Source organism: Manis pentadactyla, chromosome 4 (assembly GCF_030020395.1).
Source record: "Manis pentadactyla isolate mManPen7 chromosome 4, mManPen7.hap1, whole genome shotgun sequence".
In the NCBI taxonomy this organism is placed as follows: Eukaryota; Metazoa; Chordata; class Mammalia; order Pholidota; family Manidae; genus Manis; species Manis pentadactyla.
Window position 1 is genome coordinate 74,104,291 of NC_080022.1, and position 21,800 is coordinate 74,126,090.

A 21,800-nucleotide genomic window follows, 5' to 3' on the forward strand; every position below is an offset into this window, starting at 1 on the left:
GTAATTCCTGGGTCAAATGGTATTTCTATTTTTAGTTTTTTGAGGAACCTCCATATTGCTTTCCACAATGGTTGAACTAGTTTACATTCCCACCTGCAGTGTAGGAGGGTTCCCCTTTCACCACATCCTCACCAGCATTTGTTGTTCCTAGTCTTTTTGATGATAGCCATCCTAACTGGTGTGAGGTGATACCTCATTGTGGTTTTAATTTGCATTTTCCTGATAAATAGCAATGTGGAGCATCTTTTCATGTGCCTGTTGGCCATCTGAATTTCTTCTTTAAAGAAGTATCTGTTCATATCCTCCACACATTTTTTAATCGGGTTATTTGCTTTTTGGGTGTTGAGGCTTGTGAGTTCTTTATGTATTTGGATGTTAACCCCTTGTGAGATTTGCCATTTACAAATATATTCTCCCATACTGGGGGATGCCTTTTGTTCTGCTGATAGTGTCCTTTGCTGTACACAAGCTTTTTAACTAGATGTAGTCCCATTTGTTCATTTTTTAGTTTGTTTCCCTTGCCTGAGGAGATGCATTCAGGAAAAAGTTGCTCATGTTTATATTCAAGAGATTTTTGCCTACATTTTCTTCTAAGAGTTTTATCATTTCATGACTTACATTCAGGTCTTAGATCCATTTTGAGTTTACTGTTGTGCATGGGGTTAGGCAATAATCCAGTTTGATTTTCTTGCATGTAACTGTCCAGTTTTGCCAACACCAGCTGTTGAAGAGACTGTCATTTCCCCATTGCATGTCCATGGCTCCTTTATCATATATTAATTGACCATATATGCTTGGGTTTATATCTGGGCTCTAGAGTCTATTCAATTGGTCTGTGGGCCTGCTCTTATGCCACAACCAAATTGTCTTGATTACTGTGGCTTTGTAGTAGAGCTTGAAGTCAGTGAGTGTAATTCCCCCCTCTTTATTCTTCCTTCTCAGGATTGCTTTGGCTATTCATGGTCTTTTGAGGTTCCATGTGAATTTTAGAACTATTTGCTATAGTTCATTGATGAATGCTGTTGGTATTTTGACAGGAATTGCACTGAATCTGTAGATTGCTTTAGGCAGGATGGCCATTTGACAATATTAATTCTTCCTATCCATGAGCATGGAATGTGTTTCCATTAATTGGTGTCTTCTTTAATTTCTCTCCTGAATGTCTTGTAGTTTTCAGAGTATAGGTCTTTCACTTCCTTGGTTAGGTTTATTCCTAGGTATTTTATTCTTTTTGATGCAATTGTGAATGGAATTGTTTTCCTGATTTCTCATTCTGCTAGTTCGTTAGTGTATAGGAATGCAACAGATTTCTGTGTATTAATTTTGTATCCCACAACTTTGCTGAATTCAGATATTAGACCTAGTAGTTTTGGAGTGGATTCTTTAGGGGGGTTTTATTTACAATATCATGTCATCTGCAAACAGGGACAGTTTGACTTCTTCCTTGACAATCTGGATACCTTTTATTTCTTTGTGTTATCTGATTGCCATGGCTAGGACCCCAGAACTATGTTGAATAAAAGTGGGGAGAGTGGGCATCCTTGTCTTGTTCCTGGTCTTAAAGGAAAAGCTTTCAGCTTCTCACTGTTAAATATGATGTTGGCAGTGGGTTTGCCATATATTGCCTTTATTATGTTGAGGTACTTGCCCTGTATACCCATTTTGTTGAGAGTTTTTATCATGAATGGATGTTGAATTTTGTCAAATGCGTTTTCAGCTATGGAGATGATCATGTAGTTTTTATCCTTTTTGTTAATGTGGTGGATGATGTTGACAGATTTTCAAATGTTGTATCGTCCTTGCATCCCATGTGATCATGATGGATGATCTTTTTGATGTATTTTTTAATTTGGTTTGCTAATATTTTGTTGAGTATTTTTGCATCTGTGTTCATCAGGGATATTGGTCTGTAATTATATTTTTTTGTGGAGTCTTTGCCTGGTTTTGGTATTAGAGTGATGTTGGCCTCTTAGAATGAATTGGGAGTATTCTCTCCTCTTCTACTTTTTAGAAAACTTTAAGGAGGTTGGGTATTAGGTCTTCACTAAATGTTTGGTAAAATTCAGCAGTGAAAGCATCTGGGTCAGAAATTTTTGTTCTTAGGTAGTTTTTTGATAACCTGTTTAATTTCCTTGCTGGTAATTGGTCTATTTAGATTTTCTGCTGCTTCATGGGCCTTGGAAGGTTGTATTTTTCTAGAAAGTTGTCCATTTCTTCTTGGTTATCTAGTTTGTTAGCGTATAATTTTTCATAGTATTCTCTCATGATTATTTGTGTTTCTGTGGTGCCTGTAGTGATTTTTCCTTTCTCATTTCTGATTCTGTTTATGTATGTAGACTTTCTTTTTTTTCTCAATAAGTCTGGCTAGGGGTTTGCCTATTTTGTTTATATTTTCTCAAAGAACCAGCTCCTGGTTTCATTGATTTTTTCTATTGTTTTATTCTTCTCAAATTTAGTTATTTCTGCTCTAATCTTTATTATGTCCCTCCTTCTACTGACTTTGCGCCTCATCTGTTCTTTTTCTATTTTCATTCATTGTGAGTTTAGACTGCTTATATGGGATTGTTCTTCTTTCCTGAGGTAGGCCTGTATTGCAACATACTTCCCTCTTAGCACAGCCTTTCCTTCATTATTGTTGTCATTTGTCTCCGTATATTGCTTGATCTCTGTTTTTATTTGGTCATTGATCCATTGATCATTTAGGAGCATGTTACTAAGCCTCCATGTGTTTGTGGGCTTTTGCATTTTCTTTGTGTAATTTATTTCTAAATTCATACTTTTGTGATCTGAGAAGCTGGTTGGTACAATTTCAATCTTTTTGAATTTACTGAGGCTCTTTTTGTGGCCTAGTATATGATCTATTCTTGAAAATGTTCCATGTGCACTTGAGAAGAATGTGTATCTTGTTGCTTTTGGATGGAGTGTTCTGTAGATGTCCGTTAGGTCCATCTGTTCTAATATGTTATTCAGTGCCTCTGTTTCTTTACTTATTTTCTGTCTGCTTGATCTGTCCTTTGGAGTGAGTGCTTTGTTGAAGTCTTCTAAAATGAATGTATTGCATTCTATTTCCCCCTTTTAATTCTGTTAGTATTTGTTTCACATATGTAGGTGATCCTGTGTTGGGTGCAAAGATATTTTATAATAGTTATATCCTCTTCTTGGACTGACTCTTTTATCATTATGTAATGTCCTTCTTTGTCTTTTGTTACTTTCTTTGTTTTGAAGTCTATTTTGTCTGATACAAGTACTGCAACTCTTGCTTTTTTATCCCTATTAGTTGCATGAAATATCTTTTTCCATCCCTTTACTTTCAGTCTGTGTATGTCTTTGGGTTTGAAGTGAGTCTCTTGTAGGCAGCATATAATTGGGTCTTGTTTTTTTATCCATTCAGTGACTCTATATCTTTTGTTTGGTGCATGCAGACCATTTAAATTTAGGGTGATTATTGATAGGTGTGTACTTATTGCCATTACAGGCTTTTGATTCGTGGTTACCAAAGGTTCAAGGGTAATTCCCTTACTATCTAACAGTCTAATTTAACTCACTTAGTATGCTATTACAAACACAATCTAAAGGATTTTTTACTTTTTCTCCTCCTTTTTCTTCCTCCTCCATTCTTTATATTTTAGGTATCATATTCTGTACTCTTTGTCTATCCTTTGTTTGACTTTGAGGGTAGTTGATTTGGTTTTGCATCTGCTTAGTAATTAATTATTCTACTTTGCGGTGGTTTTATTTCCCTTGTGACAGCTATTTAGCCGTAGGAATACTTCCATCTATAGCAGTCCCTCCAAAATGCACTGTAGATGTAGTTTGTGAGAGGTAAATTCTCTCAGCTTTTGCATATCTGAAAATTGTTTAATCCCTTCTTCAAATTTAAATGATAACCTTGCTGGGTAGAGTATTCTTGGTTCAAGGCCCTTCTGCTTCATTGCATTTAATACATCATGCCACTCCCTTCTGGCCTGTAAGGTTTCTGTTGAGAAATCATGATAGCCTGATAGATTTTCCTTTGTATGTGATCTTTTCTCTCTCTCTAGCTGCTTTTAAAAGTCTGTCTTTACCTTTGATCTTTGCCATTTTAATTATTATATGTCTTGATGTTGTCTTTCTTGGGTCCCTTGCGTTGGGAGATCTGTGCACCTCCATGGCCCGAGAGACTGTCTTCTTCCCCAGATTGGGGAAGTTTTCAGCAATTACCTGCTCAGTGACACTTTTTATCCCTTTTTCTCTCTCTTCTTCTGGTACCCCTATAATTCGAATTTTGTTCCATTTGGATTCGTCACACAGTTCTCTCAATATTCTTTCATTCTTAGAGATCCTTTTTTCTCTGTGTCTCAGCTTCTTTCTATTCCTCTTCTCTAATTTCTATTCAATTTATTGTCTCTTCTACTGCATCTAATATGTTTTTAAATCCCTCCATTGTATGTTTTATTTCAGTTATGGAATTTCTTAATGATTGAATCTCTGTCTTAAATTTGTTCCCGAGTTCTTGAAAATTTTTTTGTGCCTCCATGAGCATGTTTATGATTTTTATTTTGAACCTTCTTTCAAGAAGATTGGTGAGTTCATTCTCATTTGGCCCTTTTTCTGGGGTTTGTGAAATTTTGGTCAACTAGGTTCTTCTGATGTTTCATATTTGTATGTGGTGCCCTCTAGTGCCCAGAAGCTCTAGTCTCTGGAGCTGCTCAGCCCCTGGAGTGATATTGGGGGTCACAGGGGAGTGGTGCTGGTGCCTTAGGGGAAGAAAGAGCTGTTTCCTGATTCCCGGCTGTAGTGCCTATCTCCAGTGTCAGAGACAGTGGGCTTATCACACATGTGGAAGCCTCTGTACCTTGTGTCTCTAGCTGTTGTAGGTGGGGCCTCCCTCTGGCTGGCCTGATGCCATCTCAATGACTGCCGGTTTACAATCCAGTCCTGGCAGGCCAGGAGGAAGGCTGTGTGTCACAGTGGGGGGCCTCAGTGCTGAGTAGCCATCCAGGGGTGTGGAGCACCTGAAGCTCCTCAAAGTTTCCAACCTGTTGGGCAGAGTATGCCCAGACAACCTTGTCCACCTATCCCTTTTCCTGCACAGCAATCTCCGTGCAAACCCTGCCCCTTCAGCAGCCCTCTTGCTGCTAGGAAGTCTCTCAGACCACCCGCCTTTCCTTTGTTCCAGAGTGGCCAGATATGGATCCCTGTCCTCCACAAATGTCCGGAATCTCAGTCTCTCAAGCACTCCGCCTGTCCCAGCTCCTCAACCCCACCAACCTCTAGAGCACCACACAATGTAGGTTTGTGTTCCAAAGCAGATCTCCAGGGTTGGGTGTTCAGCAGCAGTTCTAGGCTTCCACCCCCTCCCCAATCCATTTGTCTTCCTCCTGCGGGTGAGCTTGGGTGGGGGAAGGGTTTGGGCCCTGCAGGATAAAGGCTTTGGTATGTTACCCTTTTTACTGAGGTCTGCTCTGTTCACCAGGTGTATGCAGTCTGGTGCAGCCTTCTTTCCTGTTGTTGTTTTAGAGTTAGTTGTATTAACTATATTTTCATACTATATGTGTTTTATGAGGAGTTCTCTGTCTCACCTCTCATGCTGCCATCTTTTTCTATGATCTTGAATTGGTGGGACCTTAGATTATTAATTAAGACTATTCTTCCTTTCTGATGTATGCACATGGTGCTGTATCGCACAAATTTAATTTCAGTTTCATTCACTTCAATGTTTTTTTTTTTGTTTCCCTAGATACTACTACTATTTTTGGTTTTATGTTTGTTCTGTCTGGTTTTTTGTTTGTTTTTGTTTTCTTTTTTCTCCATTCCTATGGGTTACTTTTATATATTTTTTGAATTATATTTTGATTTACCTAATATTTTTGAGTTTAATAACTTAGCTCATGGTTGCTTTATATATTACTTTTATATAAATATCACTTCTCACAGTCTACTGGTATCATTTTTTTCTTTTTTTAGTTGAAGTATTGTTGATATACAATCATATGGTGATTTCAAATATACAACACAATAGTTCAACCATATTATTAAATCTTCGTCCCTTCTAGTGCAGTTACTATCTGTAGATGCATAGAAAGATGTCACAGAATAATTGAGTATATTCTCTGTGCTGTACTGCTATCACTATGACCAACGTATATTATGATTGAGAATTTTTGTGCCCCTTCATCCGCCTACCACAACCCCTTCCCCATGGTAACCACCAGTCACTTCTCAGTGTCTTTGAGTCTACTGCTGTTTTGTTCATTCTGTTTTGTTTTGTTTTGTTTGTATATTCTGCAAATAAGTGAAATCATATTGTATTTGTCATTTGCCATCTAGCTTATTTCACTGAGTATAATAACCTCTAGATCCATCCATGTTTTTGCAAATGGCAGGATTTCTTTTACTATTTTTTTATAGCTGAATAATATTCCATTGTATATGAGTACCACATCTTTATCCATTCACCTATTGATGGACACTTAGGTTGCTTCCATAGCTTGGCTATTGTAAATAATGTGGCAGTAAACAAAAGGGTGCATATATCTTTCAAATCAGGGATTTTGTTTTCTTTGGGTAAATTCCCAGATGTGGAATTACTGGGTCAATTGGTATCTCTATTTTCTGTTTTTTTACGAAATTGCATACTCTTTTTCACAGCAGTTGTACTAATTTACATTCCCATCAACAGTGTAGAAGAGTTCCCATTTCTTTGTCCTTGCCAAGAATTATTTCTCATTTTTTGGGTATTGGCCATTTTGAGTGGTGCGATATAGTATCTCATGGTAGTTTTGATTTTTGTTTCCCTGATGATTAGTGATGTGGAGCGTTTTTTCATGTGCCTATTGGCCATCTGTATTTCTTTTTTTGAGAAATGTCTATTCAAGTCCTCCACCCATTTTTTAATTGGGTTATTGGTTTTATTGGTGTTGAGGCTAATGAGTTTTTTATATATATTGGATGTTAACCCCTTATTGGATAAATGTTTATGAATATATTCTCCCATATTGTAGGTTGCCTTTTGTTCTGCTGATGGTGTCCTTTGCTGTACAGAAGCTTTTTTGTTCGATATAGTCCCACTTGTTCATCTAGTTTCCGTTGTCCTACAAGATGTATCCAGGAAAAAATTGCTTATACTTACGTTCAATAGATCTTTGCTATGTTTTCTTCTAAGAGTTTTATGGTTTCATATCTTACATTCAGGTCTTTGTTCCATTTCAAGTTTATTTTTGTGTATGGAGTTAGACAGTAATCCTGTATTGTTGTATTTCACATAGGTGTTCAGTTTTCCCAACACCAGTTATTGAAGAGGCTGTCTTTTCCCCATTGTATATTCATGGTTACTTTATTGTATATTAATTGACCATATATACATGGGTTTATATCTGGGCTCTCTGTTCTGTTCCATTGGTTTGTGGGTCTGTTCTTGTGCCAGTAGCATACTGTTTTGATTATTGTAGCTTTATAGTGTAGCTTGAAGTCAGTATAATCCCCATTTTATTATTCTGTCTCAGGATTACTTTGGCTATTCGGGGGTCTTTTTTGGTTCTATATTTTAAAACTATTTGTTTTAAAACTATTTGTTCTAGTTCATTGAAAAGTGCTATTGGTATTTTGATTTCATTGAATCTGTAAATTGCTTTGGGCAGGAAGACCATTTTGACAATGTTAATTCTTCCTAGCCATGAGCACAGGATAGATTTCCACTTACTGTATTTTCTTTAATTTCTTCATGAGTATCTTATAATTTTCAAAATACATATGTTTCACCTCCTTGGTTAGGTTTATTCCTAGGTAGGTTATTCTTTTTGATACAATTGTAAATGGAGTTCTCCTGATTTCTCTTTCTACTAGTTCATTGTTAGTATATAGGAATTCAACAGATTTCAGTGTATTAATTTTATACCCTGCAACTTTGCTGAATCCAGTTATTAGTTCTAAGAGTTTTTTGCTGGAGTCTTTAGGGTTTTCTATGTATAATATCAAGTCATCTGCAATTAGTGATAATGTAACTTCTTCCTTACCAGTTTGGATGCCTTTTATCTCTCTATCTTGTCTGATTGCCATACTGACCCCAGTACTACATTGAATGAAAGTGTTGAGAGTGTACATCCTTGTCTTGTTCTTGATCTTAGAGAAAAAAGCTTTCAGCTTTTTGCTATTAAGTATGATGTTGGATGTAGGTTTTTTGTATATGGCTTTTATTATGTTGAGATACATACCGTCTATACCCATTTTGTTGATCATTTCTATCATGAATGAATATTGAATTTTTTCAAATGCTTTTTCAGCATCTATTGAGATGATGTATGTTTTTTATCCTTTTTGTTAATGTGGTGTACGATATTGACTGATTTATGAATATTATACCGTCCTTGCATTCCTGGAATAAATCCCACTTGTTCATGATGGATGATCCTTTTGATGTATTTTTGAATTTGGTTTGCTAATATTTTTTATGAATTTTTGCATCTATGTTCATCAGGTATATTTGTCTATAAGTTCCTTTTTTGTAGCGTCTTTGCCTAGTTTTGGTATTAAAGTAATGCTGGTGCTGTTATCATGTTTTTACCGATTCCAAGTATAGAAATCTTACCTCCGTTTACAACCCTTTACTATTTACCATTTACAATAATTGTTTTCCTCTGCATATATTTAGAACCATATCATTACAGTGTTACCATTTTTGTTATATCTCTGAAACATATTTTTGAAAACTCAGGAGAAGAAAAATTCATTGTATTCTTCCCCCCCACCCACACTTTTTTTTTTTAACTCTTTCTGTTTTCTTTTTTTTCTGGTGTTTCATGGTTCCTTCTTTTATCCTTTTCTTTTGTTTAGAGAACTTCCCTTAGGCAATATTTTAGGGTAGATCTGCTGCCAATAAACTGTCATAATTTTCTTTCATGTGGAAACATATTTTCCTCTTTATTCCTAAAGATTAGGCACAGGAATAAAGTGAGGCACAGAATTCTTTTGAAAGAGTCCTTGAAACACATTGCAAAACATTCCACTCCCTTCTGACTCCATGATTTCTCTTGAGAAAACTGCTGTTATTCTGGTTTTCTCCTATAGGTAAGTATTTTTTCTGGCTGCTTTCAAGATGATTTTCCTTAGTCTTTAGTTTTCAGAAGTTTAATTATTATATGTCTTGTTATGGATATCTTTGGCTTATCTTGTTTAGAGTTTGTTCAGCATCTTGAATCTCTGTATCTCTTGCCAAATATGTCAGGGCTTCAGCCATAATTCCTTTCAGTGGTCTTTCAGCCCTGCCTTCTTTCTCCTCTTCTAAGACTCTGTGGCACCAGTGTTAGGTCTTTTGTTATGGCACTGTTGTTTTTTCCAGTATGCTTTTTCACTGTTATTCTGATTGAATAATTTCTTCTGTTCTGTCTTCCAGTTCACTAAACTTTCCTCCTGACTTTCCACTCGCCTATGAGCCTATTAACTGAGCTTTTTATTTTGATTATTTTTAAGTTCTAAGATTTACATTTAGTTCTTTATATATTCTGTTTCATTACTGAGCCTATTTCCTGAGGCTTTCTGTTTTTTACTTTGGCTCAGACTTGTTCATAATTGTTCATGAGATCATTTGTGTGGTGGTTGCTTTAAATATTTGATAATTCTAACATTTCTTCTATGTTGGTGTTGTCATTTCTTGATTGTGTCTGTTCATTAAGTTTGAGATCTTCCTGGTTCTTGGTATATTGAGTAATATTTTATTGCAGTCTGGCAATTTTTGTATTATGTTGTTAGTTGCTGGATGTTATTTAAACCTTCTGTTTCAGGTGACTTTTTCTGACACTGCTCTGGCAAGAGAAAGAGTGTTCCTTTGTTACTGCCAAGTGGAGACAGAGGGCCAATTTCCCCACTTGTCCTCTGTCAGCACCTGTTACTCTTGGCAGGGGTGGGAGTGACCTTGTTACACTAGATGATGGTGGAAATCCTGACACTGCAGTAGATCCCCTGTCACCACCAAGGGATGTTTGGAAGGGGCCTCTTATTACTGGCTTGTGGAGGTGGACTTCCAGGCTCCTTGCATGGTGGCACTGACACTGCAAAGGTGCCTTGATACCTACCACTCGGGATGAAAGTCCTAACTCCCTAGTTGGCCTTCTCTGACACCAGCCAATTAGAGATACTGAGCACCTCATTACAACCTTGTGAGGGAGGAGGTTTAGGCACTCTACTTGGCCTCTGAGGCTGGAGGTCATAGTTTCTTCTGTGGAGCATGACTAAAGTAGAGCAGTTATTGTCTAAAAGTTTTCTGTCTTACAGTGCTGCCCTGTTCTGGTTTTCTGGCAGAGAGGGCAGGGGCTGTTGTTGAGGTTATGTTTATGTGTCCCTATTTCTAGGTTGTTTCTGGGTTACCAGCTTCTACTGCTGCAAGTCTAGGATATCTGATGCTGAACAAAAACAGAGCACATTACTGCATCACTCCTCAGGACCCAATAGCCCTAATTCGTGTTCCTTTTCTCTACCGTCTAGAGTCTTATACTTGTCTTATACATAATATCTGGGGTTTTTAGTTGGACTTAGCAGGAAGAAGAGCAAAACATGGGTCTATTCCATCTTCCTCGAAGTAGAATGTGCTGTCAGCTCTTTTTTATAGGATGATCCACATAAATATCCTTTTAAGTTTTTTAATGATGACACATGCATCCCTTGCTGACTGCCTGGAAACCACACAAATAAGCATTTCGCAGTGTTGAGTCCAGCCTTCAGCCTTACATATAGAGATTAATTTTGTCAGTCCCTATGGTGTTTGAGTTCAAGGTGAGTGATTCAGGCTAAAAATATTCATAAGAAGATGAAGTATACAATCAGACAACCAATTAATTCATAATGATTACAAAATATTATTTCTGAAGGTTATATAGTGTCTGGCTGGACAGTACATTCATAGTAAGTGGTGCTGAAGAAAGGATTGCTTAAATAGCCTCATAATAGCTTTCTTTTGGTATAATTTTGTTGCTTCCTGCTTCTTAAAGTGTTCACATTCAATGGAGAATAAATTATAATTTAGAATAGTATTTGGGGATTTACACAATTCAGGATTTACCATAGAGAATACTAAAGATCGACTTTATTTCAGACATTTGATGGCATTGAGCTCTTAGAATGCATCTTATGTAGCTCTGCAGTAGGCACACTTGCCAGGGAGTTGTAACAGGTCCAGCTTTGTGCCCAGGCACCCTCACTCATAGACATTTCTTAGACACTGCCTGTTTCCTCTGTGATTTCTCCTTGCCTACAAACCTTCCTTGTGTAACCTCTTTTATTTGTATACATACTAGTGCCTTAAGGCAGTTTACTGTCAGGCTTGCTGTCTTAGGAGTCATTTTTTTATAGTAATAGTTAATGTGGGGGTCATAGTCCCCTCCCGCCAACCCGTCTTCTCATGGTTGGGCTCTAAAAGGAAGCCCTGAAATGCATATGTCAGCCTTTCTGGAGAGAGGGTACATAGTTTTCATCATATTCTCAAAGTAGTACATGACCCAAAAAATCATTATGAGCCACTAATACGTATTTTTGCTTTGTTCCATTGTGTATATATAGTTTAAATCTCTTACAAGCCACCTTATGTTATTATCTACTGAAGGCTTATTATTATTATTGCCAATTTTTAGATACTTTTCCTATAATTGAAGATATTAAAATTTGACTTTTTGTGTGTGTGCTTTACTTTTTACTTAATTATTTAGTTACCTAACTATGTATATATTTCGTCTTTGACATGCAGAAGTTTCAGCATTTGAACACAAGGCAATTTATTGCTCTATCTTTTAGTTGTTACTTTTAACCTTCTTGTCCTAGACTGTTGTCCACAATACAGAAATACTACACAGTTTAACACTTGTGAATTGTGGTTTTTGTTTTTTTGCTGAAACCACTGCAAAATTGAGCTTTGGCAAGAGGAAGGGGTTATATTCATGCATCCTTTAATTTATATGGAACATAAAGCTTATTTCTCTAAAATTTCTTTTTCTCTATAAATATATTGATTAAATTGTTTAATAAATACATTGAACATTTAAACAAAGAGAAAAGGTGTTCAAAAAAACAACAATCTTAATGTTAAAAAAGTTATGAAACATACATTGTGATTTTTTTTTTCAAATATTTTTTTCAGTTTTTCTGTATATACATATTTGTGACTTTAATGTGTAGAATTTAGGTTGGTGTATTTAATGCAATGTTTTTTGCTTAGCTCGATCACTATATTATTTCAGTATATAAAGCCTTTAATGCCCTGTCAGTGCAGAAATAGGTAATTATTGCTGTTAGGATGATCTTTTGAAAGACTTGAGATTATTGACATTCTTCCAAGGTTCACTGAGCTGAGCAATGTGCTGCCTTCAACAGTAGCCTAGAAGAACTAGAATTGCCATAGAGTTAAGTGTTGGGCACATTAGTGCCAATTGTGCCCAGCCTGCTTATAATTTTATGACTCTCAGATTGCTCCCCATGTTACATTTTGTGATGGTTCTGAAATAGCTTGCACAGCAGATTCTCTATAATTCATTACTCAAACAGAAAAAAAAACATTACTTCATAATGCATCTTAAGTATTTTAAATCTACTGCCTAGATTCTTTAAGTGCACTACAGATGTGCTGTAACTAATAAGGCTTCTGCATTGATTTAAGAGAATCTCAAAAGAAGCTATACTAACTAGATGGAGAGCATCTTGGATAAAAAAGAATTGGACCTAATACTAAATAAGTAAAGACTATGGCTGTATTCCAAAACCCAAACTGGTTTTAAATACTGTTACAAGAGAGAAGGGATAGTCATTTACCATCAACAGTATTTACTGTTGCTATTCAATTAAATGGCTTAGATTTTATGAACAAATATTACTACAAAATTTTTTCTTAATTTCTCACACTATTTTTATCTTTATATGTAGTTCTAGGCATAACACTGTTAATAATTACCCTACTTGTTTAAGAAAAGTAAAAATACTTAAGAATAGAGAATGCATATAAATATATTATTTAAATGAGGAAAGTAGTGACTCCATTATTTGCACCTTTTCATAATTAAAGAAAATTTTTTAAATTGGGTGAAATATATGACTCATATAATTTAATACACATAATTAACGAGGAACAGTGGTTAATTTTGAAAACATGTTAGTTTTAGCATCTTAAAAAATAAAAATATTCACAGACTTAATAATATTAGTCTTTTAAAAATGCTGTAATTAGCTAATTTTCGAAAGCAACTATTGGACATGTAAAATTTTGTAAGTAGATGAAACAATTACAAAAATATTAATATTTCAAATTTTCTTTCATCAGTGTTTTCTACAGTAAAATGGGTACCCACTTATGAAATAACACATACATCGAATCTGTTTCTTTTCAAAGTAACTCATAAAAGCAAATTCAGCATTGTGTATTGTAGGCGAACCTTGTGGAGGCAATTTCACACATGTCTGCTGCTGCAGGAAATCTCACACACTTCTGTCAGCACTTGACTGACAGGCAACACTGTTTTATTTCCCTTAGTAGAAAAAGGAGGGTGTGTGAACATAACAATACCATAATAGTTTTGGACTATGATGACCATTTGAGGTTGTTTGAAAGATGAGATTCCCTTAAAATTATTGAATATGATCATGTATGTGGACTCTTAATAAATACTCATAGAACCGAATCTGAGGCAACTTTCAAATCCAGTGTAGATGCTTATAGAATTGTACATTACCTTGATTTATATGTTCATTTGGAAAACACTGTCAATTTGAAAAATATTCCTATCATGTGGAATGTACTTCTTAAAAGTGTCCTGGTTCCTCTTTCTTTGTATTTCTTCTTAGCCTCCTTTGGATTGTCTTTTTACTTGCCCCTTAAAAATTGGTATTTCTTAAGATTCTGTTCTAGGGTCTCTTTCCATGCTACATATTCTGGATTATTCTTGCAGTTGTATCTACTCCCATGGTTTTCCCAGATGTCTTTCTTCTACTTGAACGTTCATTATCAACTTTCAACTTATCTACCCAATTCTCTATGTAACATCTCATAGATGTCCTAGGCAATCCAACAGCATGTTCAACATTAAGCTTATCTCTTTCACCTCACATTTCCAATCAACTCTCCCAAGGAAAAAAAAAGGAATACATATGCATATCCATATAGAATATGGACACACATATGTGCAAATACATAAAGAGTGTGTGTGCTTCTCCTGTTTGGAAAGCCCATTACTAATAAATAGCAGACTTGGAATTTTTGTTCAAGTCCTGTGAATGTGAGCCCTCAGCTCAGAATGTACTCTCTATAATGTAAAGACTATATTTTCTTAACCAAAATTTAAGATGTAGGGTCTGACAATATTTGAAGCCTGAATATGTTATTGCAGTTATACCACGTTGCTTTTTCATGTCCTTTATTAAGTCATTGGCACATGATAACACAAATAATGTAAAATTGTAATTATGATAAGTACAAGATATATATAGCATAAAGTATATACGTACATTGTGTGATTTGACCCAGTTAGATCAGATAAATTTTCCCTTTCAAGTAATGATAAATTCCATGTAAAGACTGAGTTGTTCATCAAGGGGGTTGGTACAGAGGGAGAATGGAGGAGTGTTCAGGGCACGTGCAATAGCTTACACCAAGTTCTGGTGGTGGGGAGGGTACACGCTATGTGTGAGCAGCGGTCTCTGTGTCAAGTAATTTGCAGTCTTGTACAAATTTTTTCCCCCTCATTTTTTCCTTACCCCTTTTTTGCTTCCTTATTCTAAAAAAAATTTCAAGCTGAAGTTTATATTAAATAGACAGTAATAGAAAGCAAAATGTAATTGTTTTTCAAACTTCGTTGTAGACAATAATTTGGATTAGAGGAACCACAAGTTTTAAGGAACAAATATAGCCAGGACCTAACCTATAATGCAACATCCACAAACCTTTTCCTCTTTGGTGCTGCTTCTACTCTTATTATCTAAAACCACAACAGCATTTACAATTATAAACCAGGAAGTAAGTAAATCCTAAGTAGTAAGTTTCAAAATCTTTGCCTAAATTTAAAGTGATTTATTTTCTAAGTGCATTGTTTACTGTGAAGTTTAGTATGCCATGCAATGTGCCTTTGTTTGAGAATTAATTCAGGCTGTAGAAATTCTATTAGAATGTAAAGTGATTTTTGAACTACACTGAAGAACTCACTGGTCTGTGGTATTCTAACCTTGATAACTCTGTTTATTCTTTTGTTTTTTATATGCACATGTATTATCCTTCAAAAGCAGTTCTGAAATTTTGGTCCTCAAAACATTTCTTCAAACTGCTCTTACCTGTTTCTTGAATAGTAAAATTATGTTCCAGGAATAGGATATTATTTTCAGTGTTTTATATCTTCCTTATAGGGTCTTTAAAAACTGAGTTCTTACCTGTTTTTCTTTACAGAAAGGGCTATTGCAAGACATGAAGTCCGAGAAATTGAGCAACGACATACAATGGATGGCCCTCGGCAAGACGCAGTTTTAGATGAGGAAGAGGACATGGTGATCATTTATAACAGAGTCCCCAAAACTGCGAGCACCTCTTTTACCAATATTGCCTATGACCTGTGTGCAAAGAATAAATACCATGTTCTTCACATTAATACTACCAAAAATAATCCAGTGATGTCACTGCAAGATCAGGTAAACACTACTTGGGGAATAAATTAATGTTTTCTGACACTTCACATTCAAATTTTAGGACAAAATATTTGAAGGAATATATGTACCGATCCCAATGAATTATAAGTCTCTTGGGGGAAGGGACCAACCAAACTTTTCTATAATTTTACATTCTTCATAGTATTTGGTATGTTTCTTTGCATATAGTATGTATTCAGATGTTTGTGAAATAAATGCATTAATTAATAGCTTGAATTTTTAAAGAGATACTCTTTAAATATGGTATACTTAAATATGGATTTAAGTATTTATACTTAAAATATGGATACTCTATAAATATGGATACTCTTTAGTATGTTATCCTTTTAAAAATATGAAATATTTTTAGCAAGATGCCCTGCAATAAAAATCATTATGTTTTCTCAGCTTAAGATAGAGAAATCTTTATTTGATGAGTACCTGTATTCTATATGGCTCAATTTTGTGATTAGCCTCCTGAATTTCATCTTTACTATTAATTTATATGAATATTAGCTTTAAACTCCTGGAGAACAGAGATTGTGGCATATATTTTTAACATAATCTTGCTTTTAAGTTATCAAGAAACTTTATATAAATGGATAGATAATTTTAAGAAATTTTTTAAAGAAAAATAGAGGAAATTTTCTCATGAAGTGAAATTTACTCATGCCTTAGCAGTGGTAGCACGTATTTTCCCCATATCTGGAGTTCTGGCTCAGATCATAAATAAAGTTCTCTCTAATATTGAAGAGAATGAGAATTGGCTCCCATAAGAAGAAAAGATAATATTTGAAAATACTGTCTAGCATCAAATACCAAATTGGGGTAGCCTTATTAGAAAGGTATTTGTAATAGTCATATAGTTAGAATGTATTTATCTGTTTGAAAACTGCTGAACTTTATTGTTGTAGAACTGACTGTTGATCCCACTATTTTGTATACCGATAATCCCTACACTGAAGCAAGGGAATACCATTGATTCACAAGATTAAGTTTCATTTTCTTGCTAGAGAGCTACTTATAAAAGCTAATAGCATGTGGCATATCATCTGCCCATATAATTCTTGGCTCTCTGCATATCCTCAATCATTCTTTTTCATAGAAGCAAAAATCTACATCCATCAGCTAAACCATATAACTCTTCTGTAAATGAGAAGAAACATGAGCTTATTTAGTTAAGTGGGTCATAAAAACTGTTCATTATGTAATACTATGTATCTCAAGGGCAGGTAACCTAAATAATCATTTTTACACACTGTGTCGTAGATTTTAAATCTATTTGCATGATTGCTTTTTAGAATATATCTTAGTTTAAAAGGCACGTCGCTTAATGCTAACATAATTTTACATAATTTTTTATTTCTTCAGTAGTATTTTTTAGAAAAATAAAGCTACCTTGCTTGATCAATTTGTAGAGTTGTGTCCAATATTACAAAGTTGTATGGCAGCTACAAGATGTCTGACAATGATACTGACCATTTTTTTAATGAAATATAAGACTATAGATGTTTATCACATAATGATATTTATAAACATCGTGTAGTGGTACATTTTCCCAGTTACATTTGAATGAGATAGAGCTACTGCTTTTCTTTAAATAGCTTGTTAGTTACATATAGGAAAAAAATCAAAAGAGAAGCATAAACACTATCTTAAAAACAATTGGATTACATACTGAATAATACTTAAAATATATTTGTTTGGGGCAGAGTACAGGAATAGTCTTAATCATTAGCTGACATACTTCAGAATATCAGCTGGTAGTTTAAAACATGGTCTTAATTAGGAATGGCTTATATACCAAATATTTTCTAATACACAGTATCTAAATTGTTTACTAATCTCTTGTTCTATATAAACAGTTCTTCAAATAAATCATAATTACTGCTTCCCTTTGCTTTGCATGACATATTAGAGAATGTTTTTATTTCACTTCAATTTCATAAGCTTTATCTAAATGTAGATTTCTAAATTATACTAGATGCCTTGAAAATAATTTTTAAAATATTCCCCCCATTGAACCCCATCTTGTATAACATACTGTGATTTTAATATCATATTTTTGTTGTCTTTGGGTATTGTTCTCATTGCCTTATTATTTAAATGGGAATTAAATGACTGATTTTGCTCTACTTTCTTCCCTGAGAAACAGTTTCTAATCAGATACTGACTCAAGTGAGACTTAGATGAGATTTTTATTAAATCTACTTTCATCCCAATCTTCCACTTAAAGCCCAGTTAACTCACAGAAATGCTTTGGGTTATAATAGGTGAACACACTTTTTATTCCCATGTTTTCCAGCCTCAGCAGTGCAGTCTGCTTCATGTCTGCCTGCAGCCCCAGCTCTTTCCTAGACACATTTTGTACGTACTGCACTAGGCACTGTGCTAAACTGTTTACATGCTTATTATTTCTCCCAAAAATTATAGAGGCAAAGCCAAAATATTTTTAGTTTGGCATAAAACCATTCAATGTGTTATAGCTATGCATATCTGCCATCCTTAGAAACAGTTGTCAACTCTACTTTCAAGTTTTATTTATTGAGTCCATAGTATACAGAGAGATTGTGCTACATTCCTTGGGGAAATGCCAAAGAAATAAAAAGCAAGGCCACATCTTTTCAAGGAGTTTATTTCTAATGGGGAATGTAGAACATAGACACGGAAACTGTGAGAACTTTAAAAGAAAGCATCAATTTATGGTATTCTCACCAACCTGGACAAATCTGTATTGTAGAACATTCTCTAGAAAAATCGTCTAGCACTCTTCTAAAGTGTCAATTTGATAAAAATCATAAAAAGACAGGGTTGGAGTGGGTGGGACAGTCTTCGTTAGAACAGAGAAGACTAAAGAGACATGAAAACCAAATGTGATGTGTGATCTGTGATTGGATACTTGATCAAAAATGTCTGCTACTTGCAAATGGTTCAGAAAAAGTGTGTCTGTGTGTGTGCATAGAAAAAGAGAAAGAGATAAAGAAAATGTTTACAAAATGTTAACAGTGAATCTTGGTGACAAATATACAGATGCTGACTTCTTTCAGCTTTTCTGTAGTTTAAGAATTTTTTCATAATTAAGAAAATGGGATAAAATAAGAGAAAAAGTTAGGACAATTAAAAGAAACATTTGAGAATAGAAACATGAGAAGACAAGAATGAGATTAACTCATTCAGAAGAGTTATATTTTTGAGATGGGCTTCACTCAGTAGATAGGTATTGGTGGAAACAGTCAGCTCTTCTAGTTGGAAAATGAAGTTTACTCTGCTCTCATGATAATAGCTCTACATTAGATGTGTAAGTGGCAGCATCTTTTATGACCTTAATTCTTTTCTACTCTCATCTCTTTAGGTCTGTGATTGTATTTAACCCCTTTCTACGCATTGGAAATATCCAGAATTTGCAATCTCTGTAGGACATCGTTTTTTTTTTTTCTTGTAATTTACTGTTAAGCCAACTTCTGGTCATTGGCATCAAGAGCCCTTGGCTTGATGTTAGTTACAGATCCTGATTTTTCAGAGAAACACATTAGAGGAATGCTTCTGAACCTGTGAGGTGTAATCACCACTTAAAAGGCAGATTCCAATTCAGAAGGACTAAGATGGAGCCTGATATTCTGATGTTCTAAAAAGCTTCTACTTGTTGCCAAAATGGATGCTTCTGATTGAACTACAGTTTGAGTAGCAAAGATCTAGAATGTAATTGTCAGTGGGATTATGGGAAGATGCATTCTATAATCTTGTGATAATGAAGTGGTTGTCTTTAAATTCATATTCCCGACTCCCCAGCAAAACCCAAAGTACTTATCTAAGCCACCAGGCCGTTTTAATCTAGCCCTTGTCCATTGCTCCAATATTCTAGCCACTCTGGCATTTTGGTTCATTGAGTTTACTACACCTTTCCCACTTTAAGACCTCTGCACTTCCATTTCCTCTTAGAGTGAGTGCACTTCTAGCTTCTTAAGATTGGCTTCATGTCACCCATTTAAAGTTTCAGCTTAAGTGATATCTTCTTAGAAGAACCTTACTAGCCATCATACATACATTAAATACCTCTTCCAAGTTACTGTGTACTCTAAGTCTTTCTGAATCTTTCCTGTTACTTATGAATTTGTTTACTGATGGTCCCTCTGTTACAATACAGGCTCCTTAAGGGCAGGAGCCTTGTTGGTCTTGTTCACCACTGTGTGCCCAGAGCTTACAACAGTGCCAGAGACAGTAGATTCTCCATAGATTTTTTTGTTGTTGAATGAATGAATAAATGAACCAACATGGATTCTCAAAGTTCATGGCTAAGCGTAGTACTGTGATAATAATTACTCTCAGAATGAGTCCTTCTGATTGAAGAGAATATGATCAACCATTACCTCAGGTGATTTGGGACACATACTCGACCTCCACAAAAAAGGGCTGAAAACACAATTCTGAACTTTAGTGAAGATACTATGTTCTATTACGGCTGAATATTTCTTACATTTTATACAACTATTACTCAGTTTTCCTCTCTGTGAAGACGACTTCCTCTCCAATCTCATAAAATTACCCATGGCTCTACTGTGAGTGAGTATATGCATGAGTAGGAGTTTGGTATATAGTAATTACCCAAGCTAATAGTAGTAGTCATTCAATAGATAGTAATTACAGAGTTGGAATGTGGCCAGGATGTACAGGATGACATTCCTCCTTGCAGATAGTGAAAGCAAGCTCTTCTGTGATCACAGATAATCATAATGTTAAGATTAATCTTATTAAGAGTGTAGGTTTAGATACACTGTTGGTGAGATGGTACTTTCTTACTATAACAGTGGTTCAGGTCTGATTCAGTGAACAAGTAAATCACAACACCACTCCCTGCACTGCTTATGTTTTCCCTGAAGGTCTCTTCTGTTTACTTGATAGCTTGTAGTTACAAAATCTGCTTTGAGTTACAAAATCTGACAAAAATCAGTTTAGGATCTGCTCCAGGATAGCCACAAAAACATCTCTTTTCATGTACTATATATAACAACTACTTCTGAAACATCCTTCTTGATAGCCTATTTCAATCAAAGTATGGAAATTGTCTTTGAATGAAGTTACTATGGTTACTGATTTTCTCCCCAAGCTGCAGTTGTCCCGTCTCCTTAACTTCACTTGATGCTATTAGTTTTGCCTCTTTTTGCCAATCACTTTCCTTTTTTTCAGTGCCAAGTATCATCAGTAAGAATCCATAAAATGAACTGAGTAGAAGCTTGCTCACCAAATAACCTCCATTTTACTCCTTTATATCCCGGAGCCTTTTCTCAAGGTCTTGCACAGAATGCCTGCTGTAGAGGGAAGCCAGAAGAAAACAAACTGAAAAATGAGGCAAGTGGTGCAAGAGAAGTGAGAAGGCAGGAAATGAGAGAGCAGGAGCTAGGACTAGGCTGACGAGAGGGAGAAGTGCAGATGAAGAGAGGAGAGGCAGGGCCAGTTCTGGAGAACGGAGGACACATACTAAACATGACTAAATTAATACTTGGAAAAGAAAATGTTTTAAAACCAAAGGTTGTTCAAAGGGCCGTAATTAGATTGGAGATCACATCTGAAGACAAATACAGGACTTTAGTAGTATGTAAATGACACTTCTGTGCTTAGACTCTTCTCCAGGCTCTCTGAACCCCACATTAACCTTATTGACAGCATTTATTTGCTTAGCACTTTTCACTTCCCTATGAAGGGAAGGTAAATCTCAGCTCAGCATCTTTTGATTTATTGCAAATTGTAAATCTTTTGATTTATTGCAAATTGTAAATCACAGCTTTATTAATGAGACTTTAACATATTGCCTTCATTAAAGGTTGATGAGATTTAATTAAAAAATACATATGCATATAAAGCATGGAACTTTATTCTCATAGCTGGAATTACAGATTCTGTGTGTTTTGGAGACTTTAACAATAATAGAATATAGAGAATTTAAAAGCAGTAATAATGCATCTGAATTTACCTCAGAATGAATTTAGAAAATGAAATTCAAAGTCCTACATAGACATTTAGTCTAGGCCTCTGAGTTTTGACCAGCAGTGTTCAGCAATCTCCAAGACAGTAAACAAGAATAGATCAGTGGTCATTGCTGAAAAATGGTTTTCTGGTATGAGATTAGTGAACATGGTGGATTGGAAGGTGAGATTATGATGAGTGCAATGAGGAAAATA

General features: G+C 35.2%; 1 protein-coding gene across 3 annotated transcripts in view; it reads left to right on the top strand.

Annotated features, from left to right (window-relative positions):
• Positions 1 to 21,800, top strand: part of HS2ST1 (heparan sulfate 2-O-sulfotransferase 1) — a 166,695-nt gene that overhangs the window by 117,360 nt on the left and 27,535 nt on the right. For all 3 annotated transcript variants that reach the window (XM_036890156.2, XM_057500395.1, XM_036890157.2), the window contains exon 2: positions 15,389 to 15,627. In XM_036890156.2, the coding sequence (XP_036746051.1) occupies positions 15,389 to 15,627 (239 nt within the window). The remainder of the gene's footprint in view (positions 1 to 15,388; positions 15,628 to 21,800) is intronic.